General features: G+C 39.2%; 1 protein-coding gene across 3 annotated transcripts in view; it reads left to right on the top strand.

Annotated features, from left to right (window-relative positions):
* Positions 1-27,468, top strand: part of LOC146714992 (zeta-sarcoglycan-like) — a 58,904-nt gene that overhangs the window by 6,696 nt on the left and 24,740 nt on the right. For all 3 annotated transcript variants that reach the window (XM_085451343.1, XM_085451345.1, XM_085451344.1), the window contains 2 exons: positions 11,879-12,073; positions 20,705-20,806. In XM_085451343.1, the coding sequence (XP_085307469.1) occupies positions 11,879-12,073; positions 20,705-20,806 (297 nt within the window). The remainder of the gene's footprint in view (positions 1-11,878; positions 12,074-20,704; positions 20,807-27,468) is intronic.

The following is a 27,468-nucleotide window of genomic DNA, read 5'->3' as shown; positions in this document are numbered from 1 at the left end:
ATTCTCCCAATCCTCTGCTGTATCATCCATGTGCTCTCTGGCAAACTTCAGACGGGCCTGGACATGCACTGGCTTCAGCAGCGGAACACGTCTGGCACTGCGGGATTTGATTCCCTGCCGTTGTAGTGTGTTACTGATGGTGACCTTTGTTACTTTGGTCCCAGCTCTCTGCAGGTCATTCACCAGGTCCCCCCGTGTGGTTCTCGGATCTTTGCTCACCGTTCTCATGATCATTTTGACCCCACGGGATGAGATCTTGCGTGGAGCCCCAGATCGAGGGAGATTATCAGTGGTCCTGTATGTCTTCCATTTTCTGATGATTGCTCCCACAGTTGATTTTTTCACACCAAGCTGCTTGCCTATTGTAGATTCACTCTTCCCAGTCTGGTGCAGGTCTACAATACTTTTCCTGGTGTCCTTCGAAAGCTCTTTGGTCTTGGCCATGGCGGAGTTTGGAGTCTGACTGTTTGAGGCTGTGGACAGGTGTCTTTTATACAGATGATGAGTTCAAACAGGTGCCATTCATACAGGTAACGAGTGGGGGACAGAAAAGCTTCTTACAGAAGACGTTACAGGTCTGTGAGAGCCAGAGATTTTCCTTGTTTGAGGTGACCAAATACTTATTTGCCACCCTGATTTACGAATAAATTCTTTACAAATCCTACCATGTGGATTCATGGATTTTTTTTTCACATTCTGTCTCTCACAGTTGAAGTGTACCTCTGGTGCAAATTACTGACCTCTGTCATCATTTTAAGTGGGGGAACTTGCACAATCGGTGGCTGACTAAATACTTTTTTGCCCCACTGTACGTGATAACAGGAATTGTATTTTTGATCTAATTTTTCAGTAAAAAAAAAAAAAAAAATACAATTAATAATTAAAAAATCAACAACTTTATCTCAGTGGATACAGCATATATTGGCAAAGATTAAGTTTAAGCACATAATTTAGAGTGGAAAATTGTTATAAATCACAATATATGTCGTTGCAGTACTAAAAATCTGAGTAATATTGCATCGTGGGGTTTCTGGTGATTATCCTGTCTTATGGTTGCCAGTGAATAGTGTCAGCAGGTAAACAGGTGGCCTTTGTAGTACAGACTTTTAAACAAGTCGTAATTCCAACACAGAATCAAGAGGCTTTGAAGTGGATGTAGAAGCAGGCATATAAACTAGATGTAGAAAGAAAATACTTTGATGAATTGCCAAATGCACTTGAATGGCCATTAAGATATCTGGGTTTGCCTAAAATGTAGACTTAAATCTTCAGTAGTTTTTGCTTAAACCCAACCTATGTATCAACTGATATTAGCTATTAGCTAGATGTATCGGTATCAGTTTCTATAACAGCTCATAAATTAAAGTTTAGAAAAGTAAAGAAGAGATGGAGGAAACACCCTTCAACAATGGTATCAGTGTTGATGTTGCCTGCTTTTTCCACTAGAGGTCACTCTGCAATTTCTCTGTTGTCAACACGTGTTTGAAACAACACAAACACAACATCCGAGTGGAGTTGGGCAAGAGTAAACGAGTAATCCACAACTTGTTGGTACAATAAAACATTAAAGTTTATAGTTTTCTCTTACTAAGGACTCATAAATAACTGCACCTAACAAATGTCAGAGATTTGCTTTGTCCGAAAGAAAAAATATATTAAAATAGATTTCTAAATCACCAAATGTCAATGAGGGGCTTAAATGCCCCGTTTCGGCTCTACTTTTACCTTCTTTCTAATTGCACAACTTGTGATATTCTGGGCCCATCATTAAAAAACTGAGAATTAGAGCAGTTCTATTTGTTATCAGTGTTTTCTTCTTAAAAGTCACTGTTGTTTCTTACACTTTGATGCAATTGGACATCTTCATCGGTCCAGGCGTGCGTGTTTGTGAGCGTCAGCTGTGACCAGCATGCTGAAATGACAAATTGACAAAGTGCCAGCCACTATGCACTCCTCCATTAGCTCTATGAATAACCAAGCTTTAGGAGGCAAGAGTGGACCAGGGTAATATATGCATTAAAAACCCTTGCAAAGAAATCACAGGATCTGCTAGCATTGGGAACAGTGGGTTGCCATAGAAATTACAAGTGCTGAAGTTTCCCCTAGCAACAGTGGATTGAAAATAGACTAAAAGTGTCCAGCAGGGCCATGGCTGTAGGCTAAAAGATTGGTTGGAAATAGTTTTTTTTTTTTTTCTTGGAGTTATTAATGTTGATAGGTCCTCTTGGATACCAGTTGTGTAAAGATCTCATGATAATTTTGAGGGTTCAGTAGCTCAGGTCAGTTTTGTGTAAACATCTTCCAGTGTTGTGAAAAGTTGTGGCTGTGAAAATGACTTGCATGACTACACAGAGAGTTGATTTTATGCCTCTGTGTAAGCACCTCTCATAGTGTTCTTGTCCCTCAGCTGTATTGCTGGTTAAATTGGAATCACTGACATTTCTAGGCCAGCGATATGGGTCATTTGTATTTGCTGCTAAGTCGCAACATCCATTTGTGAGACATCTGCCAGCACCAGCAGATGTGACCCAAACTATCCATCCATGGAAACAATCACTTGAAGAGTGGATTAGGTTGTTTAACAGCAGAAAGCTTGTGGGAGTCTTCTTTTAGATGCCGTGTTTGCAGCGAGGTATGCTGCTATTTGCAGGTATTAGTATTTTCTTCAAGGCTTAGCTGTCCTATGTTTGAATGGCTTTTTTTTTTTTTTTTTTAAAGGATCCATCACAGCAGTTAATGGCCATTTTAATTATTGAATGAGCTGTCAACATAGAAAAGGGGGTTTATTGTACTACATAGGGTGACAATGGTGGATGCTGGGCTCAGTCTGAAGTATGACTTCAAACTGCTCTAAAGGTTGTTTTTTTTTCCAGAGCAAAATAATGGTGCCAACATGGAAGTGGCAGAAATTGCAGTTTCTCTTGGTCAGGCGTGTCAAACATAAGGCCCGGGGACCAGAATTGGCTTGGCAAAGGTTACGTCCACACTAGCCCGAATAGATTTGAAAAAACGGCGTTTTTGTCGGAAAACGCTCCACGTCCCCCTAGCGTTTTCAGCCAGAGTTGTGCGTCCACATTGAAATGGCCGAAAATGCTTACGTTCTAGTACTGCGCATGCGCGAAACGCATTTCTGTCTGCCGTTTATTTACTTTCCGGCTCTTTGAAACGTCGCGGCAAAATGTTGAGCAAAAGCACCGAGTTTTTTAAATATACTGTTGGTGTTTTTATAGACTTAAAAAAGGCGTTTGATACAATTGATCATTCTATATTAATGAATAAACTAGAGAGATATGGCATAAGAGGGATAGCATACAAGTGGATGAAAAGTTACCTGGATGACAGATATCAATATGTCGAATTCAATAATGTAAAATCTAAGCAGTTGAAGGTAACTTGTGGCGTTCCTCAGGGCTCTGTGCTGGGCCCTAAATTATTTATATTATATATAAATGACATATGTAGTGTTTCCAAACTGTTAAAATGTGTATTGTTTGCTGATGATACCACTCTGTACTGCTCAGGTAAAAACTTAGAACAGCTTCTGACTACAGCGGAAAAGGAGTTAAATATATTAAAAAACTGGTTTGATGTAAATAAGTTATCATTAAATATAAAGAAAACAAAATTGATTATTTTTGGCACTAGACAAATGAAAAATGTATCTAAAATAAGGGTTAATGGAATTGAAATTGAAAGAGTGTACGAAAATAAATTTCATGGAGTGATAATTGATGATAAGCTGAGTTGGAAGTCTCATATAAACCATGTGAAAACAAAAATGTCAAAAACCATTGCTATTCTCTATAAAACAAAGCATGTCCTGAACAAAAAATCATTATACACACTCTATTGTACTCTGTTGCTTCCATATATGACTTACTGTCTGGAGATATGGGGTAATGCATATAAAACGAACACTCTTCATATTTTCAAGTTACAAAAAAGAGCTATAAGAATTATAAACCAATCAAACTATATAGAACCAACTAACATTTTGTTTATTAATCTGAATACCCTGAAATTTTATGATTTAGTTGAATATAAAATGGCACAGATAATGTATGAAGCACAAAATAACTTGCTTTGCCCCAGTACTCAGAAGCTGTTCAAAGTCAGAGAAAGTCAATATGACTTAAGGGGAACAGATTTCTTTAAAAAAAACAAGATAAGGACAAATATAAAGCAGAGATGTGTTTCTGTTAGAGGAGTTAACCTGTGGAATAGTTATGACAGTGATTTAAAAAGGTGTAGTTCATTTTCCTTGTTTAAAAACATGTTTAAAAATAGAGTATTAGAAAAATATATAAATCAAGAATGAAAAGAGCAAAAAGGAGAAAAAACAACAACAACCTCTTGATTCTTTTGCTTTGATATAGTTACTTATCTAAGGTGGAAAGTTTTTTTTTCTTTGTTTTTTTTTTTGTTTGTTTGTTTGGTTTTTGCTTTGTTTTATTATTTTCTTCAAGCCCTGTGTACAGGAGCTGCATACAAAAAGATATTTTGTGAAAAGGGTTGGCGTAATAAGCAAATGCTTCAGCCAATACCTTTTGATTAGCCTTGTCTCATGCTTTCTTTCTTTATGGTAGATTTTTGTTCTGTTTTCACTGTTTGTTTGTTTTTTCACTGTTTTCACTGAGATTTGAATTTGAATGCTAATCAATAAATCAAAAAATAAATAAATAAATAAATAAATAAATGGACTAACAATGAGGTGGAGTTGTTGCTGCGAGTAACACAAAATTTATTTATTTTATGCTTATTTATTCTATCCTGTTATTCTATTATTAATTTAGGATTTACCTAATATTTGTTTGATTTTATTCTTATTCATTTTTTAATCTTCTTATTCTATTTATATTTATATTGTATCCTGTTCTTATTTATTTTATCATTTTACCCTATATATATTGTATTGCGTCATATCTCCAGTGTTTCCTCGGAGGGCGCTCTCTGCACCGGGGCTGTTATTGACCGTGGCTGCTGGGTCTCTGGGGTCCTCTCAGCCTGGCTGGGGGGCTCCTTTGCCTCCCTCCTGCTGTGTGCCCAGCCTGGAGGCTGCGGTCTGTGACCGGCTCCCGGTGCAGACGGCTCCCTGTTATAGTGTTTCCTCACTTGGCTCATGCGAGCCCAGCCCAATTTTTACTCTTTAAGTGTGCGCGTGTGTGTATGTGTGTGTGGGTGGGGGGATATATGTGTATTGAGAGTGTGGGGAGTGAGTTGGAGGGTGGGGTGGGCTGCTTTTAACTATGTAAAGCACTTTGTGCTACATTTTCTCTGTATGAAAAGTGCTTTATAAATAAAGATTGATTGATTGATTGAAAAGTACAAAGTTGCAAAAGCGAGTGAGAATTAAAGAATTTGAAGAAAAGCTATGTGGAGCATGTACAGACTGATATTAATCTTTAATAGGGCTGTCAAAATTGAGAGCAAACAAAACAGCTGCTGTATAATGCCCTCCGCTATCTTAGTTTAATTGGTCACATGACTGCATCATCATTTTAGAAAGTCTCAGTTTTCGCTGTCCACACTGCGACGTGAAAGCACCGTTTTCAAATGTATGCATTTCGAGAGCGTTTTGAAAACGCTGCATTTTCCATGAGCGAAAATGCCAATTTATGAATGAAACCATGTTAACTTCTGGCTGCAATAAACCAAAGCGGTGGCAGATTCAATTCAGTATTTCAATAATATTTATTCTCAATATGGGCTAGAGGGCTATCAAATAAAAAAATAAAACTTCTTCTTTTACATTTCAAAAGGGCTTTTGAGAAAGTTTTCTCAAGTCCTTAAATTAACAAAAGAAAGTAGTTTGAGTTTCCCCTTTCATTCTTTTTCATTAACAACATTTCACATGTAACCAAGCTCAGGAAACACTGACAGCAGCTCTTTTCTCTCTTTCTGTTTCCCTCACTTACTTCTTGGCACGTCTGCATCTCATCTCGTCACAGACTTTTCTGTTTACGCACCTGCGCACACAGACATTTTCAATGAAGTGACATGACTGGCTGATTAGCATCATGTGGATGAATTGCATTGGTGACCTAGGTTTGGGACTGTCTGTGGGTTTGTGACTTACCAGTGTCAACTATCATAGTTAAAAATAGTGTTGTTAAGTGTTGTAAACAAAAACTGATTAATATTGTAAACAGGCGATGGTTACTCACCAGTTTATTGCATCTTTCAGTAACCAGTGCATCCTCAGCTTATTGACACACTCCAGTAGAAGAAGGTGACTGCTCCTAACAGCATTCACTCCCTCCTCTCACTGAAACTTCTCGTACTCACTAGGAAGAGACTTGCCTCCCACAGCAAACATTGAGAGTCAGACTGAGTCACTCACACAAGTGCAGTTAGGCTATTAAGTGTTGAGTGAAGCAGTTGAGACAGGCGAACTGTTGTGGACTTAATTTTGGATTTAACTACCAGTTTATTATCTGTTCTTTCTCTCTCTGCACGCTGTTTAAATGCCCCGCTGTGCCCCGTCCCTTGGCTTACAGGTGGGCCTGCAGTTTGTGCTGACTGAGTATTTGTTGTGGTTTAGGCAGGAATATTTTGCTAGCATTAGAAACATGTATTCTGGTAATGTCATTTGATATGCCACCAAGCACCTCCTTCATTCCCATAACATCAAATACCTCAATCCACTGAAATAAATGGCCATATTTGCCATGTAGTATAAAACCTATGTTCACAGTCCTCTCTTAAATGCTCACACTGACCATTTTTTCCTATTCTTGGCTCTGCATGATGTCAGTGATAAAAGATATTCCGAATACGGTCATGCTCACAGCTCTGGCTGTGAGCACAAAAGCCCCACCCACCTGCTGCTGATGAAACCTTCTCTTTAAAAGGGACATCCAGTGGGAAGAAAGTTGGCATGAAGGGGAGGGGAGAAGGGAAGGGAAAAAAAACACTTTTTACACACAGAGGATAAACTGGGGAGCTGCACGAAGGCCTGGTATAAGATAAAGAAGGATAAGTGTGAGTCATGAAAACTCTCTAGTAGAGTTCAAGAATAAAAATATGGAGCAAGGAATGAGCAGTAGAGGTCCCATTTACGTGTGTGTGTATATATAAAATATTACAGAATAGTTATAGTGTATACATGATGTGATAGGTTGCCCCTCAGTGCAGGAAAGCTATAAGATTAATTCATGTTTTGTCCCCTTGGTCTTTTGAATATCACATTCTTCAATGAAGTCACGAGTTGGAGTTGTGGAGTAAAGAATCTGAAAAAAGAAAGAAAAATGCAGGCGTTTCCATGAACTCATCCGCAGCCCGAAGGTTGTGTCTATTTCTAGCACCAACCTTTTACCACCACTCCACACACTGCCTGATGATGCAATGCTGCACAGTTGTACAAAAACACCTTCAGTGTCTCTGCTTTTATAATGACTAAAATTCATCAACCGCTCACCCTTGTAAGAGATATTGATTTGTTGCAACAACACAATACCTTCACAGACTGCGACTCTGGCCTGACTGTTAAAACAGATATTGTTCCCTCCCTCTATAAGACTCCCTCTATAAGTAAGACGTCTGCAACCATATATATATATATATATATTCTGCTTTACCGTGCTCAAACCTTGGCAAAGTAGTTGAGTTCTTCTTGGAAAAAGTCTTTACCCTGCTGAGAGTCTTTGCCCGTTCTGCCACAGCTAATGAAAGCCTGTCAGGGGGGGGGAAACACATACAAGCTAATGATGCCTGCCATAAGTGTCTTATCAGAATCAGAATCAGAATACTTTATTGATCCCTGGGGGAAATTATTTTTTGTTACATTATGCTAATGGCATGCTGAGTGTGAATAAAGCATGTGGGGCATGGCTTTACTTGTGCATGCATTACACATCTGGGGGTCTCTCAGAGGGGAACTGTGCACAGGTGTGTCAGTTATGGATGTGTGTGTAATGGAATTAAAGCATTTCATACTGCTTTGATAAATTTATAGTTTCTGCTTTGTTGGTCTAAAAAAAAAAGTAGAAAAGAACAAAATTGACATAATAAAACGGACGTTTTATCTTGGATTGTATGGGCTGGTATCTTTTCTTCATGTATATCTATGTGAGTGAGTGGCATGGCAAACTTAGTATAAATTCAGGCCAGCTACAGCTGAGCAGAGCAGCTGAGAGCTCAGCCAACCTTGCACCCTGTGATCGAGAGTTTCACGCTGTCAGCCAGCGGTCACGATCTGCTGAAGAACAGCGACTGCTCGCCCTCATTCGGACAGCCGCACTTGACAGACATCATCTTCTCTGATCTCAGATCAGAGCTCCCATGTCGCAGCTTCTTCGTGGCTGGCAGGCACCTAGTTATTCAGGCAGAGTGGTGAGGCACTTTGATGGCGCAAAATCGACCCTTCAATCAAATTCCAGTTTATCCTGTTTTGATTGATGTGGAGTGGATGGAAAAACACAGAAATGAGCATCGGAATTTAAGCTGTGTTATGTGGATGGGGTGAAGTGGAGCACTAAATTCTCTGTCATGTTTTGTTATTTTGGGTTCAGCAGACTGCATTAAAAAAAAAATGAAAGAAAAGTGTATTTTTATTTATTTTTAGTTGTTTTTAACGTTACACACTAACAGTGCCTCATTGGACATTGTTCCATCTCACAGTTAAGACCCCTAAATGCTGGCATATTGTAGAAAAAAGAAAAACAAATGTTAGTAAGAAATCAGCGTAAAGCTTTGAAGTCATAGTGTGTAGAGGGCCATCACTGTCCACGAAGCCAAAAGCTTATTGAAGTGATTTTAAGATCTGCTGGTGCCTATTTGTACAGGACAGACAGAACAGAGCAAAATGAAGATCTGAAGGGACTCTAGCAGGGCTTTAACCCCCCTGAGCACATGTTCAGATCTTTTAAGATAACGATCTGTGATGACTGAGTGTAGACATACGGCATTGTTCAAAATTCTTTAGACGCCCTTGATTTCTTTATAATTTGCTTCCCTTTTAAAATTGGTCTTGAGCAATAGTCCTACAGGCTTTCCAATGGTCTTTCAAAGTTTTTCTGTGGACATTTGGACATTTCCACGTCTGCAGAAAACGGTGGAGGCTCAGTGGTGTTGGAAACAAGCGCAGTGAGATTTTTGCTCCATTGTGTAAAAGTTTCTTGCCGAAGACAGTTCAGGCTGTGTTGAAGAATAAAGGTGACCTTACACGTTATTGACTTTAGAAATTGTTTTTACTGTATTTCCATGTATGTTTGCAAATATTTCAATAAATGTCTGAAGGCTATTTACTATTTTCCCACCAAATACAAAGTGATGAGCAGTGGCTCAGGACACTTCAGTGTCTCCGCAGTGCTAAACATGCCTGTAGCTTAAGTTATCGCTTTGGCGTGGTTTGAATCTCCAAAAGGAGGCAGCTTTAATGATGTAGAGAGAAGAGCTCGCCTTTTTAGCCTTTTACTTATTAAAGATGGCCTGATCCGGCTTTCTTCTAGTTCCATAGTGATACCTCGACTGTGTGTATCTGCTGATAACAGGAACTGAGCCGATACCAGTGTTAAATTAATAATGGGTGACCATAACTGAACAACAGAGACCGAGAATCATTGTTATATGTGTAAAGAAACATCAGACTCAACTTTAAAGATCCTTTCAAACTTTGTAACATAAAGTTTAAGAAAAAAATACATCCAAGAAATTTCCAGAATTTTTGGTTGATATCAACAAGATAAATACAATGGAACAGCAATGTACTTGTGTTATGCATCTGATTTATTTGCATCGGACTGACTTTAAAAATCACAAAGTGAATGCTACTGCTTCATTGTCAAACAGCTACGGAGCTGACAGGAGACAGCTGAAGTGAAATATTATTTAATGGCATTGACAACACGTTACTTTATCACAAGTATAATGAGAGCTTAAAGCAGCGTCCTTCTAACGTCTTGGACAAACTCTCTGAACAAAGTGAGAGTGAGTGAGAGAAAGAGAGAAAGCCACATCTGATCTTTTCACCCATGATGGCTCACTTTAACCACAGTTTGTTCTTACGTGAAACAGTTTTGCAAACATACAGACAGAAGCTGTTGGTGTAGCTACAGTGAAACACCTCCAACTCCAACAGAGAAGTGAACTGAGGGGACTGACACCGGATGATTGTCAGAGAGATTACCTTACAAAATAAAGCGCCTTGAGGCGACTGTTGTTGTGATTTGGTGCTGTATAAATAAGACTGAATTGAATTGATATGGGCTCCATCTTTTTGGGTCTATATCAGGCCGATATCCAGTCCAAATATCGAGTCGGCACAGCCCTATTACTTATGCTAATTTACCTTAGACTGTACATAAAAGATGGCTATCACCTTTTGACTTTCTGGCCACACGATTTGAAGCCTCAGAGTTGGTGCACTGGCTGGCACATTTTTGTTTTTGTAACCATAGGTGAGTGTTTGCAGATAGCTGCTGGGCACAGCTACCCATGACCAACAAAATCCAGATGATTTAGCTTTAAAAAAAAGATAATCTGTAATATTGATTTGAAGGTATAAATTCTTATCTTGTGTTGACTTGAGGCTGGAGTTGACCCATGGTCACTGTCAAAACACACTTAATAGATGAATCATTCATCACAGTAATTGGTTGTAAAAATCAGAGGGAGTTTCTAAGTTGCATACTGATCAGCAGGGCTTCGTGCATTATGTTGGTCTGTGCCGATGTCACAAGTATTTTACTTGGTTGTTAACAGTGTGTTTTCTCAAACGTTAATTTAGGTGGGCTGGATTTACAACGATGCAAAACGAGAACATCGCCGAGAAGCTGAAAATGGCACAATGACCATTTTCCTCTCGATTATCTCGTTCTCATAATCATTGGAAGTCAAATTAATTGAAAAAAAAAATAATTGAAAATAAAATAGTCTGGGCAGAACTCCTATACTTAAGTCGTGTGCTGACTGCCTGTGGCAACCGTCGCAGTGTGTTTCACATCTTGTGCTGGATGTAGCTCCATAAAGCCAGCCATGTGAAATATTTTCCACTGAAAGGTTGATGGGTAGTAACATTGTGAAGTTCTCAGCCCGAGGCGAATGCTGCACAGGTCATCTGCAGGAAGCCGTTGCTCTCAGTGACTTTCTTTTCCAAGTACTGGAATGACAAAATGTCAACAAGTAATTAGCAGTGAAAACAAAGCTGTGACACGTTATTAAGCCGGTACAAATGAAGTTTGATTTTTAAAGAACGTAAATACAAGAAGAAGAGAAAGGTCAAGGACCTTGTTTTCCAGAGTGTAGCTTACATTAATCACTATGATTAGCTCGTTAGTATCTAGTTTTGGCTGTAGATTTATGCTCATTGACTTGCAGTGTATGCTGTTTAAGAGCTTTTCCACTTCGGGGCCAGTTACTCCGACAACTGATGGCTTTTCTTCTGATCAATGAATGTTGACAGACGATCCCTCTTTCCTTCAGTGGGATGAAATGCACAACCTTTTAAGGCTTTGATTTGGTTTCTTATGTTGTTGTTTTTTAATAAAATTAAGTCAGAAAATGACTTTGTCTTTTGGACACAGCTTGATTAATCACTGGGCTACTTTGCTTGTGTTTCCAGGTTTATGCACATTGCAAACAACCAATAAATAAATTGGCTATTTGCAATTTTCTCAGTAGAAATCTGTAACTGTGGTCTAAGATGCCAGGTAATACCCTAGCTGATATTCATGCCATGCTTTCATCTTTTGTTTTTTTGCGTAGTGGCACTACTTTAAAAAAAATTGTAAAATAACACAGCCGTGCCTCAGCATAGAGTCATTTTAGCGGCACTTGCAAGGTAATAACCACTTAGAATATGGGATTGCTTCTGTGCGGAGTGAATATATCCTTGACAGCCGACTAACACACAGTTTTTTTTTTTTGGTTTGTTTTCCAGATTACCCAGGAGCAGTTTATTCTTGCATCCCAGTCCCTGCACCTCCAACGACCAGGCTGCGATGCCGTGTACCCGGTGGGTTTATACGGGTGGAGAAAAAGATGCCTTTATTTCTTCCTGCTACTGCTCCTGGTCACCATGATAGTTAACCTGGCCCTCACCGTCTGGATCATAAAGGTTATGAACTTCTCAGTGGTGAGTACAGCACGGCAAACACACACTTTGAGTTATCAGAAGGAAGCCTATGATCTCATCATTAAAGTCGACATATGAATAGATTCTGACTGATGTTAATATTTGGTGATTTAAAAAGTTGATTTGGGCCAGTAATTATTTTTCTTGCAGGCACAAAAAACATAAACAGATTTTTTTAATAACATTTGTTACATGTATTTATTTGTGAATTCTTACTAAGATAACATGACTGCTGTTTAAAAATGATCTTGTTTTATTGTCACAACAACTCGTGGATTACTGTGCCCAGATCAGCTGGTTCTTTCCAATCTTTCCAATCCAGTTTATTTATAGAGCACTTTTTATTGAAAACACAAGTTTGACAAGGTCTCATACAAAGGAGCAGTACACTCTCAAAAAGTCAGTGAAACAAAAAAACCCTTACCAATAATATTAATAATTCATTCATTCATTCATTCATTTATTTGTTCATTTCAGGCACAACAAAATACATATATTGAACATAAAGTGCACAAAACAAAAACAAAAATTACCTGAAAAGGAGTGGGACGAAGAAAACTTATTAAATCCCACCCGTGTACTCACTCATCAACAAAAAACAATAAGCTTCCCGCAACTAAATAATAAATATAAGGTAAGAAAACACCATTCTGATTTAAATACCAAGGAACAAAGATGAGTTTTAAGATGTGTTTTAAAGGGAGCCAGTTTAGCTCAGTGAGTGAGCAGGTGACCCTGTGCCTTGTTTGGTATCATCCTTTTCAGCACAACCTCAGTTGTGTTTTCATTTTGACATACTGTATTAACACAATTGATCTAAAATTAGACAAAAAAACAAAATCAGAGTAGAAAATGTTATATTTTTTACTGTAACAACCAAAAACATGTTTAATGAATCATATTTCATAACTTTAAATGCAAATATAAATAGTCAAATCTAAAATCCTATGCACAAGTTTTGCAAACAAAGTTTGCAGTTATTTATTATTTGCATCCATTTACCTTTTACCTTGATTTTTTTTAAATAACCATTTCAAACTATTTACAGAACAATCAGCTGTTCTGCATTCAATAAGATGCCACACAAATTATTTGTGCCACTTAGGGATGGGTATCGTTTAGATTTTATCTGATACCAGTGCCAAACCGGTACTTTTGAAACGGTGCCGGTGCTTAAACGGTGCTTAAAGAATGGAGAACACAAACTTTGTCCAAAAACCTCTCATGTTTAGCTGTTTTTTTGTAAAAAGATAACAATGTTAGCCTTTTCTGTAGCTATAGGTTGTATTAGAGAATTTACAGAATTTATCTGCTTGTCTTGCATAAAATGAAAGGCCAGTTTGAGACCAATATTAGCCACTGTGGTTTTAATATACGGCTGCAGAAGGCCCAGGATCAAGAGAGGAGCAGCGCACTACAGCAGTGGTTTAGGGAAGCTGACATCATTATTTTTATGGACATGTTTACCATTTCTATGCAGATAACACCCAAATTTACAACGCCATGGTTAAAAAAAAAAAATCAGTCCCAGCAGGAGACGGTAAAGAGGAAAAAAGAATTCCACATGACAGAGAGGCTAAGGAAAACAGTAGCTGTGTCCCGAAACGTAGGCCGCATCCTCCTGAGGCCGCATTTGTAGACCGATTATGTCACAGTGACGCGACAAAGGCTGTCTCAATTCGTAGACTCCTACGAATGCGGCCCACAAATGCTTCCTCCTTTTCCCCAGATTTGAAGGGTGGGTCGGGTGTATCCTTCATGGCCCAGCCAATTCCAGTTTCCAACAATGGCAGCTGCTACTAAGTTTTAATATTACTCTTTTATTCTTTGTGGGTCACAAAATAAACTTTTAAGATAGTTTCAGGCGAGAATGTAGCTGCGTAAACTTCAAATATCTGCTCGGTTTATCAAGACATCACATATTTGCAAAAGTGCTCCGATGTTTTCGGAGACGTCTGTTACCCACCAGATCGATAGCGAGTTGGGGGTTCAAGGGTCACTAGAACAGCGGACTCCCGTCTTCATCGTTTTCAGACCCCCAATGTCTTTCGCTACTCAGGTTAAACATGATATGTAAGTCACTCAGATAACTTAAAAATGTTATTGTTTGGCTTTTTTCAGTGTTTTATTTGTTCCTGAGTAAATCGGTTTGGTTGAGATCAAAGTTATTAGATTAGATTTGATTAAATAAAACTTGATTAATCCCTCGGGTGAGTTCCTCTGGTATTTTCACACAGCTGGATAAACATCAAACAGAAAACTGATTAAAAAGAAGTATGAGGTGGTCAAGAATTTCGGCAGTGTCCTGTTATATTTTAGACAGCAAGGAGCAGACAGCTGAGTTTATTAAACTCCACCGAGACAGCGGTGACGCAAATCTGAAGGCTAGACCGTCCTATTTCAGTCTTGCACTTCCGGCTTTTTCTTTGAAGGACCCGGCCTATGTAGACCGCTGCAGAGTCACCAAAGTGGACTACTTTTGTTTGTGGCTTTCCAAAAACATAATGCCTACAAGGAAGTTGGTTAGTGCCCTCTGGTGGACAGACTATGCAATGCCAGGACTCATAATATTGGTGGAATAGTGTTTCTCACCTTGCTTGTGTAATTTTTAAATGTTTATTTGCCAGCTGATAAAAATCCCAGTAGATATATATCAGCAAATGGATAATATTGGGCAATAATATCCGCCTGCTGCTATATCAGTCCCGCTCTAATCTGAAGTATGAAGAGGAGTATTTGAATAAGCCAGGGCTTGTCTGTGATTTGTGGACTCCCGTAGATAGAGGGAGCGGTCATGATTTTGGCTGCTTTGCTGCCTTCTGATTCCTAACAGGTGCCCATTATTGAGGGGAAAATGAATTCCCACATTATCTTGCAGAATAATGTCACGGTGACTGAGTAAAGTTTGCAGGAAAAATAAATCTCCGACTGAATTTCATCAGACAAAAAAAAACAAAACAGTATTGTGTTTGGGGTGGCCTGAGAGGAAATCTTATTTCTGTATGTGCAGGTAGATATTTGAGACCAGCACTAGAGATCATATATTTATACATATATTCATAGGATCTCTAGTGCTGTCCTCAAACATGTAAAGAAAACTGGTCCAGAATTTCTCCTTAAAGCTGTCCGGCTCTCCTTCAGAGCTGTCAGATGTGCACAATTAAGCTCATTGTTGCAAGGAAGGCTTGTACTCTTATTAAATCCAGCATCACTGAAATGAAGTGTTGGTCTTAGCCCGTCCTCCTGTGCCTATCAGAGGTGTCGACCGCTAACTCAGTAGGAGAACCATAATGCTGTATCCAGAACAGCATTTGTGGTGTGCGTCTTGTTCTCTCAGACACATTAACAGTCGTTGGAAGCTTTTATTGCACTTAGAGCAGGCTAACAAGTTGTTGGCAGCACTGTCTTCGCTTTACCGTCTTTACCCTCTCTGATACACTCCAGTCTGTGCTGTGTTCCAACCCTCTCCTATGAAAAGCATTTATAGTAATAACATAATTATATAAATCAGACAAATCAGCCAGTGTATAGCAGTTAGATTTGATTGAGACTGCTTTAGTGTCTAAACTAAACAAGTATTGACAGCAGGGTTACAAATATAGGGGATCAAATATATAACGGGCATCTCGTGCTGTGTACTGGATTCGTCTGGATTCTGTAGTATTAGGAAAAGCCTTGGCAGCAGAACGTGTTAATCTCAAGCAAAATCCAAACAGGCAGAAGCTGCGAGCTCCTCCCGTGACATTTTCAGGGACAATGCACACAATTTACCATTTTGTCAACAAATTCCCAATGGCAGCACCCCTCCCAACCCCCCAAACCCCCTCGACTATTACAATCACTCCTCTGCTCCTTCTTCTGTCATCAATCTATGTCATGAGTGAAAGACCTTATCAGTGGTGTTGGTGTTGCTTCAGAAAATGCACTTCGCTGCTCCAGATCTCTCAGGACTCAGCAAGTTTCATTAAAAAAAAAAAAGCATAACAGTAGCTTCTAAGAACTGCACCACGAGGGCATTGCTGTTACATTTTAAAGTTGCCACTGATTATCATTTATTAAAATGAGACGGTATTGGAGAACTTGCATTAAAAAAATAAGTCACTTTGAACACTTGGTGCACGCAACAATGCTTGATTTAAAATAAAGCAAGATTTTCCACTCAGCAGCCATATTGACAATCCTATCAAGGGAAAAAATCCTCAACATTAAGTTTCATTTTCTCCAGTACATAAAAACTGCATTACTGCATTTTGTTGCGGCAAAATGAGATTGTCAAGCACAACAACAAATTTCATTAAAACCTGCTATAAATGTTGCCAGAAAGAGTCAGTCTGCTATCAGTGAGTGATTAAATGGAGTCAAATTGGTAATATAACTGTAATAAATCATGAAAAATCTCATATCTGTTGTTGTCTACGTAGACAGAAATCCACAGAAATATAACCAGACTATAACCAGCTGGCAGTCAGTTGGGTCGAGTCCCCTGGAGTTGTGCTCACTGACAAAGACTCATTTAGACTGACGGCAACATGTTGGTAATCTGTCTATAAATGAGACAGCAAACCTTCAACAATCTCTCTCAGAGCGATTGCAGTCAGTCCAAGTCAGACTGCAGCTGTTTGCAGAAAGGTTGCCTCCTATCAGGTGACCTGTGCAATCGCCCTGTCCTCAAAAGTGATCTTGAGTGTGCAACACCCTCATGTTCTGGGTAACCACTTAGTCTGCCACACAATATGAAAAAATTCAAAACAGTCATCAGACAGCACCTGATTCTTTTTTTTCTTTTTTTCTTTTTTTGGAGATGTTGCTCTCCTATTTCTACTCATGTGACTGAGCCATTAGGTTTGGCTGAATTAGCTTTGTCAAGCTAAGTGTGTCTATTGCTGGATGGTAATTCAGTTAAGATAATTTAATGTAAGTTTTTTTGGCTAACATTATCTCTGGATGGTCGTGCATCAGATGATCACTCATATTTGTAGTATTTCCAGAGAGTTTTCATTTAATTGTTTGATGAAATATCGATATTTGGTATCCTTGTATTGATACAGTATCGTGGTAGTACAGTTTGTTTGTTTTATTGTGGTAACATGGTTTGACATGTAATATGTTGTGTAAATACAGTATAAGTAATTGCTCAATGATAATTCCATCATTAGAAAAGTAATAGACTGTCTTGCGTGTTCACTATGTTAATGTATTAGCAGGTATTCTGTTTGGCTAGAGATACACCACGGTGCTTCTATCATAACTCTGACAACCTAATCACACATTCAGTTGCTTCTGAATTTGACTCTCTATTCTGAATTTCAGTAAAAGTAGTTGTTCAGTATTTATAATCTCCAGGATGAACATTATTAGCTCAGTTCAAACAATGATGTTAAGCACTATGATGTAAGGCCAACAGGGATTCATTGCAGTTCTAGCAATCAAGCTCGTAAGACTTTGAGTCAACTATTAATCTTAGGATTAATAATCCAGTGGGACGGGATAAACACTCACCACAAAGCTGCCCGGTAAATCAGAAGTCACAACCTGAATGTTTCCAGCAAGCTGAGTGTGTGAATATCTCTGCGGTTACATCACACGGGCAGCCTGATGATGCACACTACTCAAAAGCATTGATTGTTAAAAATAAAGTTTCTCTGAAAATGCTTTTTTCCCCTCTAAATATGGGAAAATGGATTATGTGAGTCAATCCTTTTTGAAGTCACTGGTCTGAAAACCATGTGGGCTGTTTTCCCTTTTTTATTTATTTATTAATTTTTTTCTGGGTGAAGCTATGTGCGTGTGCTATCTTGGATCCTCTGACTGGATCAAATAGGATGATAAAGCAGATATGTAGCATTAAAGAAACAACTCCAAAACTTCTGCCCGTCTGTCGAGGGCAGAGGGGGTAAAGCTCAGGTTGTTTTTGGCTCTACAGTTTCTCTTTTAACTGTGGCAGGAGTTCCTCCTCTGGAACATCACCCTTTGTTTCACTGATGCTGACGGTCTCCTTTAGCCTTTGAACATTATCGAACTGGGGCTGTTTGTGACGCCCTCCTTTTTCTCCTACCTCCCATCTACTTATTTAAGTGACTGCAGCGTGTGCTGAATTCTTCACACCCACTATGCCGCCTCCTTCCAGCACAGCAGCAACTTCACAGTCTGACCTCCACACTGCCGCACACACCTCCGAAACTCCCCTGACTTTGTTCTCCTGTCTGTCCCTGCTCTTTGCTCTCATGCATGATGGCGCTCTCCCTGCTTTTCTCTGCCTCTGTAATTCACTCCATCCATTTGAGCACTATGGACTCTTTCAACACATCCCTCAGGGCCAATCTGTTCATACACATCTCTACAAAGCTGCCCTCACACTTCAGTCTGCTCATTGTGGTGCAGCTAGGCATAACCTTGTCCAATTTCTACTGAATTATATACAGCCCAAAATCAGCCCCCGAGTAAATGTGAGGTGAAGTTGCGGGATCATGCTTCATTTCATACAATATTTGGTATTTCATTTTTTTTAAAATTGATGTAGCTTCTGTTGAAACGGGATGGCAAAGAATCAATTTAAGTGCAAACCACTGGGCTGTTACCTGTGGAGAGAGGTAGGACTAGCTGTACAGCTAGATAGTTGAAAAATCAGTGTGACTTTTATTGGCGTGACTTTTGTAAAGCGCGCAGGTGAAGCAAAAGATCCCACCAATGACGTGCTGCTTTTCAGAAAGTTCAATCACACAGATGGCCAGACAACTTTTAAAGCTGAAAAGTTTAAATTTAGCTTCTTACTGCAGAAAAAATCTCAAGTGAAACAAATTCGTTATTAACGATCCCTATTTTGTTCATTCTAGCATTAATTAACAGCTACGGTTACCCAGACGTTGTGCTATTAATAATGAAAACTTAAACGTGAAATCCTGAACACGTGGAAAGGTAGTTAAGGTGGAACAAATTTCTTTTGAGAATCAATTTTTTGAAAATATTTTTCTATTTCTATAGCAAAACACAAACTAAGATGCATTGAACATATTTACAGTCCGGACAATCAGAGAGAAAAATTAATTAATTAATTAAAAGTAAAGAAATTACTTAATTAAAACAAATATAGCAATAAATAAATAAATGAACAATTTAAATAATTTTAAGTACTAGTATTGGGACAATAATGCAACACACAAAAATAAGCTGGTAATTACCAAAATCCTTTTTTATGTTAACACCATTTATTTCCAAATGTACAGTTTTACCAAAAAAGAAAAAATGAGTAAAGCACATTGTTGCTTTTTTAATCAAGATACCAAATCAGTTATTTTCTTGCATTCCTGAGTAGAAGAATCAGCTTTAGTGGTTAAACTTGAACGTTGAAGTAGTTTTAAGCAACTTTTTTGAGAGATTTCCCGAACTTCCTTGTTTTTATATATAGATATGTATATAAGATGTTTATTTGTTCATACCACATACTTTTTATTTTTTAATTTTATGAATGATGGATGTAGCCTCAATGACACATCCCATTGTGTAGCCAAATCATCAAAAAGTATCAAAGATGGTACAAAACAATGAAGCCAGTGCAAAATGGCTTAAATCTAAACACCACCACGATAGTTGTGGCTACAGAAAGACTTCCTGTCCTATAGAAGTATATGAGAAAAACAGCTTTCCGTCTTGACCTCTGTGAACTCTTTCCTGCAGAGTTTATGGGCTCAGTCACACAGTTTGAGAAGCGCTTATGTAAAACTTGAAGGTGAGTAAGATAATGGATAATAGCTGGAATATGGATGTCTTTAATGTCACGTGCCTCTCCTTTCTAATGGTTTTCCTGCTATTACATGCCAAGTGTCTGATTTGACTGTTAAATTCTAATACAGCGTGCTGCTTGAAATGTAAGTTGGTCCTTTTTCAAAGAGGAGTTGGCTGGCTCTTGCAGTTATTAATCATTAAGCCGTGTGTGGCGAGGAGCATCTTGAGCCGTTTTGATAGCAGTTAAAGAAAGCTGGTGTGTAAGTGGCAGTGACTGTCAGGTCCCATATGGTTAAAAAAGCTCTGTTGACATTGTTCGCAGCCATTATTTTCCACAGCAGTGTCTTTAATTTTGTCCAATTTATCACACGTGCCCATTTATGTAAATGCAGTGGACAAAACATTAGCAGCAGCTTTGAATGTATCACAGTGCAGTACAACACTACCCACTTTGACCTTGGTAAGAAGAAAACTCCCAAAACTTGCATATTAATATACAATATTGAGCTAATACTATTTCATGCAAATCAGCAGGACCATAAATCTAATTTCTTTCTTATTTCCATGAGTCTTCTCAACATTCGCTTCCATAGCTGCCACATTAGTCTGTTCCTCCTCAGTTTGCCTCCCACTGCATGCAGCCTGTCACCCTGACAGTGCTGAGTGTCTGTGGCATTGTCACCTCGATGTCATGTCCTACTTCTTCCCTGTCACTCAGCCCCGCTGCCTGTCCACCGGCCTGTCTGCTACACAACAGCTTGAGCTCCGTCTAATGTACTTCACCGACGCCAGGATCCTTTTTTTTTTTCTTTTTTAAAAAACGTTTGGGAAGCTATAACCCTTTAAATCAAATCAGGAAAATGAACACAGCTTCTTACAGCGTCACTGATGATCATGACTCTGTTTCAGGATGGAATGGGAAACCTCAAGCTGAACCAGGATGGGATTCGCATGGAGGGAATCAGCGAGTTTCTTTTGCCTCTGTATGTTAATGAGATTCAGTCCAGAAGGGTAAGTTGCTCCCTTTTCTCACCAGCTTCAAGTTGCTTGTTGATCAATACTCTGATGCACTAGGAATAAGTACCATTGACTGAAACGCATGTGAAAAGCTCTCAGGGAGAAAGATGTCTCTAAAGCTGCAGACAAGTTCATATTGATCTTTCACTGTTGAGGAAGTTATGATCAATTTATTATCAACAAAGGCCAACGTTCCTCCAAGCTCAGACTTTATGCATGCCTGGGTTTAAAAAATAAAATAAAATAAAAGACGACCCCTTTCCTCTCTGTGTATTACTCCTTTCCTCTTCGGCTTCCCTCATTTCCCGTCGTCCTCAAACGGCGTATTATCAGGGCCTCCCATCGGCAGGAGGTGGGTAATAGGCTGCTTCTCAGCTCCTCTCAGGCCACATACAACCTACAGGAGATTACAGACGATTACAGGGGGGGACCAGAGTGTCCCTGCTGGATTTCCAATCAAGCCAACACGATAAATTCCTCCCCCTGTGCACTTCCTCCCTCTCCTTTCTCCTCTTTGATGTTTAGTAGATTAACCAACACAGCTCCAGCCCAAAGTTGATCCAAATGTTCTTCTCCCACACAAATCACAGACACTCAGTTGGATCATCCCCTTTTTCAGTGATTAGGCATGGTGCAGAAAGCAATTTCAAGCACTGTAGGCTAGGGTTCCAGTATAAATTTGATTTTTTTTTTCTTTCTGCTTTTTCTCCTTTTTTTTTCTTTTTTTTGAGGGACATGGATGGAGGAAGTGGCTCGATTATGGCTCCAATTTGCCACAGCAGATTGAGAAACAACTCCGAATTGCCCACTCGTGCTCTTTGATGTCCTACTTGGAGCTAAATGTTGATTTAAATATAACGCTCTTGTGCCTTAGCGGTAGAAGGAAAAACCACCTCACGGCCGTAGCAGATGCCCAAAACTGAGTATTAGACAAAGCCAATATTTCACCGCTTAGTTCAATACCACCTGCAGACATTTTTACGGTCTTGTTTTACAGACAGCGCTGTGCAGGGCCCCTCTTATCTGCCGCACCAGAGATATTTGCAGGACAAAAGTCTCCATGGGTCACTCAATATTTCCTCACCTGAGGAAATATGTCAAGCACACACAGAGCAGGGATTATGGTTATGTTTACACAACAGTGCACGGTGCTTCTCTACAGTCAGATAACCAGCATTGATCAATAAGCCATTACCACAAATGGCAGTGAACTTGGTAGTGCATCAAAGGTTTCTTAAAATCAAATATAGCATGACCTTCTTTATTTATTTATTTATTTATTTTTTTTTTCAAGCTGCAGCTGCTAAACTCACAGTAAGCTGTAGTTTGATATGTTTTTTTTCCTTTTCACGAGTCAATCATTGCTTTAAATTTTAATCAGTAACTGAAGCTGTAATCTGCGGGTAACATATTGAAATACTCCCTCTGCTTATTTTGGCAGTAACTCAGCATGTACTTTGCTGCCAGCAAAGTACATGCTGAGTAGCCCTTTAAAAAGGCAGAGCAGCGTCAGAGTAGCATGTTGCGAGGTGACAGCTGTTCTCTTTCAGTTTACATTGATTAACCGAGCAAAAGGCATGGGAAAAATGCAATCAGGTTGTTTTTGTTGTGTTTGTGAGGTGTCAGCAGGTTAGCATTTTGACCTGCAGACTCTTTTGCAGGTCGAAATGATTAAAAGAAAGTCACTGTGGATGATACGCTCTGTTTAAAGGCGTGTGTGTGTGTTGTTGTGGGGTTGTTTTTTTTTTTTACTGTCATTCTGTATGATTGTTGCTGTTTGGCCCTACTTTCAAATTCAATTGAATTCAAATGAGTTGAGTTGAAGTTCAGTTTATTCCTGCACATTTAATTGCATCCACCTACCTGTCACCCAGGGGAGTGAGGCAGACAGGAGGGAAATAAGAAAGGAAGGAAGAAAGAAGCCACTGTTAATCATAAAACCAAAGTCTTGTCGGTTTTGTTTAAATCTTTATTTAACCATGAAGTGGAGCTCTTGAGATTTAAAATCTCTTTTGTGCGAGTCCGCTGGAGAGCGGGCTGCGCCAACCTAGTGTTTATTTAATGGTAGGTTAATGCAGTTTACAATCTCTGTGTGACACTGGTGATAATGGGTGGATGACTGGATATGTAAAGCGCTTTGGGGTCCTTAGGGACTAGTAAAGCACTATATAAATACAGGCCATTTACCATTTATTTTACCATAAATAGGCCACATTAATAAATCAGGGTAGTTACCCACAAAACAAAAGCTAAAGATTTAAGCAATGTTTTAATAAATATATTAGTAAGAGTTTAAATTAGATTTTTAACACATTTTATTTCATTTTTCTTGTAGTATAAATTGTTATTTAACAGTATTTATTGGTTACATGTAACAAGTTTTGTCTCGGCAGTGTACAGGATCACTGAATGTTTGGATTTCTGTGTGACTTTTGTAAACCTTTTCATATTGAGAGCTTAAAATCATGTATCATAACCATATGTATATCAGAGTTCTTGTTTTGATGAACCTACAGAAAAAGGCTCTTCAGTTTTATTTTGTGTGTGTGTGTGTCTTTTTAGTTTTTTTCACCCACAACTTTAGCGTTTTGAGTCGCTCTGTCAACCTCAGCAGCAGCATATGGCTGTTTGAGTAGAAACCTCTGATAAAATCACTGTTCACAACTTGTTAGGCACCAAACAGCAGGCAGAGTCGCCGGTCTGCTGCTGAACATTTTGCAGATAAAGAGCCCGATATATGACCGAACAGAGTTAAAAGGAAAGCGCCTAAAAGCATCAGTTCAAAGGAATGCTAATGATGGTCAGCATCTGCTGCTGTATGTGTAAATAGTGTGTTAGTGTTAATGGGTTACCCATACTAACATCATGAGATGATCATATGTCTGCGTTCACAGCTTGTTGCACTTTACCAAGTGGTCAGAAAATCAATTATTGCTGCTTTCAGTTTTGATATTATTAGTAAGTTTTTCCAGCCGTGTCTGTGTAACCTTATAGCCATGAAAATGTATTTGCTCCTTCCTGATTTTTTGCTTTTATGTTTTTTGCATATTTCTCACATTTTTTATGGTAACCTGAGTAAATAGCCACAGATGCAGTTGTTAAATGTTGATTAATTAAGAGAAAGAAATAATTCAAATCTATTTGGCCCTGTGTGAAAAAGTAATTGCCCCCCCCCCCCCCCCCGTTAAGTCATGAATTAACTGTGATAAACTGCATTTTTTGGAAAGCTGAGTTCAGTTTTACGAGCCATGCATACAAGACCTGCTGAATCAAGAAATCGCTCAAACAGAACCTGTCTGACAAAGTGAAGAAGTTTTTAAAAAAGAAGCCAAAAATGCAAAAATGCGATCTAAAGAAGTCTTTGGCATCTATCAGTCTGGAAAGTGTTATAAAGCCACTTCTAGGGCTACCGACGACTCACTGTGGAGGTCACAAAAGAACCCAGAACAACGTACAAAGAGCCGCAGGCCTCACTTGTCTTACTTAAGGTCAGAGTTCATGATTGAACCAAAGAAAGAGACTGGGCATCCACGGGAGAGAACAAGGAGAAAACCACTGCTGACCAAAGGGAACTCAAGGGCTCGTCTCACATTTGCCAAAACCCGTCTTGATGATCTCAGAGACTTTTGGAAAATATTCTGCGGACTGACGAGACAAAAGTTGAACTTTTTGTCCTTTTACGTCTGCATGAAACTAACACAGCAATAAATAAAAAGAACACCAGCATTGAGATATGGTGGTGGTAGTTTGCTTTGCTTTTTCAGGTCTTGCTGTAACTGATGCAATGATGACTTTTTCTCTCTACCAGAAAATCCTGAAGGAGGATGTCCGGCCATCAGTTTGTGCCCTGATGCTCAAACACACTTGGGTTATGCAGCAGGACAATGATCCAAATCACACCAGGTTCACTTTTGAATGCCTCATAAAAGCAAATTTAAGCTTTTACTAGTCAAAGTCCAGAATCAAATCCAATTGAGGTGCTTTGGCTTGACCTTAAACAGGCCATTAATGTTGGAAAATCCAGTTTGGCCTAACTTAAAACAATTCTGCAAAGAGGACTGGCCGAAATTCCTCCAGATTGAAAGACTCAATGACTATAATCACAAAGGCTGCCACGATGACACAACCAGTTATTAGGCTTAGGGGGCAATTATTTTTTCACACAGGGTTGAGTAGATTTCAATAATTTTGTTCCTTTTAATAAAAAATGCTTTGCCCATATTGTAGAAAATGCTCAATAACACACACGCCATCAAATGAGGGTCTATTATCTATATTCATTCTAAGTGTTACCATAATGTTGAGTTGAAGAGTTGAAATAGTAAGGACATAAATGAAGTGTAAAACGTTAGAGCCTGTGAAGGTTCTCAGTCATCCAGGTCATCGTAGTCAAAGGAGCTTGCAACGAAAAGCGTCTGGACTTCTTTAAGTTGCTTGAAGACGTTTCACCTCTCATCCGAGAAGCTTCTTCAGTTCTAAGGTCAAATGGTGGAGAGTCCCAGATATAAACCTAGTTGGAGTTTCCCCCCACAGAGGGACAAAAGGGACCCCCTGATGATCCTCTAATCGCCCCCCAGACGCTTTTCTTTGCAAAACGTTAGAGCCTAACACTCAGCTTGTTTTAATATGTGTGATAATGTTAGCCTCTTTTGCTGCAGTTCTCATATGTACCTGTGCTGAGTTGTCTGTCAAAACTGACAGGCAGATGGATGGAAGGAAGAGTTTCGATATTATTTTTTTCCTGCCCCGAAGGCTTCCTCACTGCCTGCATGTCTGTCCACCTATCTCAGCCCTCCCTCCTTCCCCGCCTCTCTCCCGTCACCTGTCAGCTTCTGCAGATAGCACATTACATGCAAACTTGAGCTGTCCCACCAAACACAGTCTTGTATGAGGACTGTGAAAACAATACCGCGAGATGACCTTAATATCAGACGTTTGGATTACAACAAAATTCAAGCATATGATTGCGAGACAATAGCTTAAATTACACCTGTGAAAGCCACAATACTGTTATAATTTCAGGCACGACAAATCAGTTTGGAACTCAACATTTTTGCCCGTCTGAGTGCAACAGCAATTTCAGGCTTTTTGAAATCGTCGTCACACTTGGAGTTTTACCTGTCAGAGGAACACTGCATTTATAATTTCAAGTGTTTGTGAAAGCAGACGTGTGAGCGGGCACTTCTTCCCCCTCCCGCTTTCATCGAGAGGAAACTTCTCACAGGGTAGATCAGTACTAATCACTATCAGTATTGCAAAGATGTTGGAATAAATAAGGGTTGGATAGCTGGTTAGTATAAACTTTTAAATGACACTGGGACTGCACAGATGAATATATATGGCTATCTGAATATTTTGGTTGGGGCAAAGTTAAAGTTGGTTAACGTCAAGTTAAATGAAAGATTTTAGGCACGTGGGATTGCATAGCTTAAAGTCTCAGCAGATTTCTCTGCAAACAGAAAATGAATGCACAAAGGAGACGCGTCTTGAGTTTAGCAATTTATCTTTTGGAATTGCTCCTGTTTTGCACATGCATTAGGCTAATAATCTCTGCTGCCTTTAAGGACAAACTGTGGTCAAATTAGATTCAGTGAACAGCAGTGATATATTTTAGCAAAGTGGCCAGTCCACTCTAATTAGTCTTTTTGCTGTTTTTTTGTAATTTAATGATGTAATTCCAAGAACTTTCAATTACTGGCGATTAAGAGGCAAGTGTTTTTATTTATGATAAGAACTTTTTTTTCTTCTGCCAGCTCAAACATTTACAGAAAGAAAGAAATCAGCTGCTGGACTGGACATAACACAAGGCAGGAGGCCTGGGATGTACACCAACTACAAATTCTCCATTTATATAGTAAAGTAATTGTAGCTGAATTCTTTAACCCTCTCAAGCCACAGCTGCTTGCAACTGTAGAATTTTACCCCCATTAGGAACGACAGTACGGAGATCAAATCTGACAGCTGGGAGGCTCTAGATGTGGGAGCAGTCAGTCTTTATTTAAAGGTAATCTTCGCAAATCATGGAGCAGACATGGATTTTATAATAACACAACATTTCTGGGGTTTTTATAAATGATCTTGTAACTTTTTAACCACTAGATACAGATGGTACTGTCGCTGATAAAGATGTAAATCAAATGAAAACTTGGTTGGAATTTGAAAACTGAACACAGTGGTACGAGTGCATCGCAGTGCCCAGATACAGTTAATCACATCTCTGCTGTTCAGACTGTTGGCTCTCGTTATCGTCTCCGGGGAGCCTGACTGATCTATAAATAGCCGCAGATGCAGGTGTATCTTTATTGGAGTGAAACTTCTCCTTCACTAAGCCTCACCTACTTGCATTTGATAAGCACGAGAGAGCTGATTGTAAGCACTATTTCTGAATTCAAGTCGGCAAAAGACGGCTTAAAGCCATCCACCTGTTAATCTCGAGCAGCTTAAACCGCAAACTGCAGCGTCGCCTCGGAAAGCTAGAACCGCTTTGATTTGCATTGCACTAAAATACAGGCAACTTTTAATATTGAATATGACTGCAGACATGTTTTTAAACAGCCTGCTGCAAGATTTCTTATTTAAATGAGGAAATTAAGGCATAATAAGCATTGCTTTTTCACGCCTGGCATTTTAAAAAAATTACATTTAGTTGTGCCGCT

Source organism: Copadichromis virginalis, linkage group LG3, assembly GCF_057382275.1.
Source record: "Copadichromis virginalis isolate Kocher_CV1m ecotype Utaka linkage group LG3, C_Virginalis_male_GT1.1, whole genome shotgun sequence".
In the NCBI taxonomy this organism is placed as follows: Eukaryota; Metazoa; Chordata; class Actinopteri; order Cichliformes; family Cichlidae; genus Copadichromis; species Copadichromis virginalis.
The sequence above is the reverse complement of the archived record's forward strand: the minus strand, read 5'-3'. Positions and strand labels throughout refer to the sequence as shown.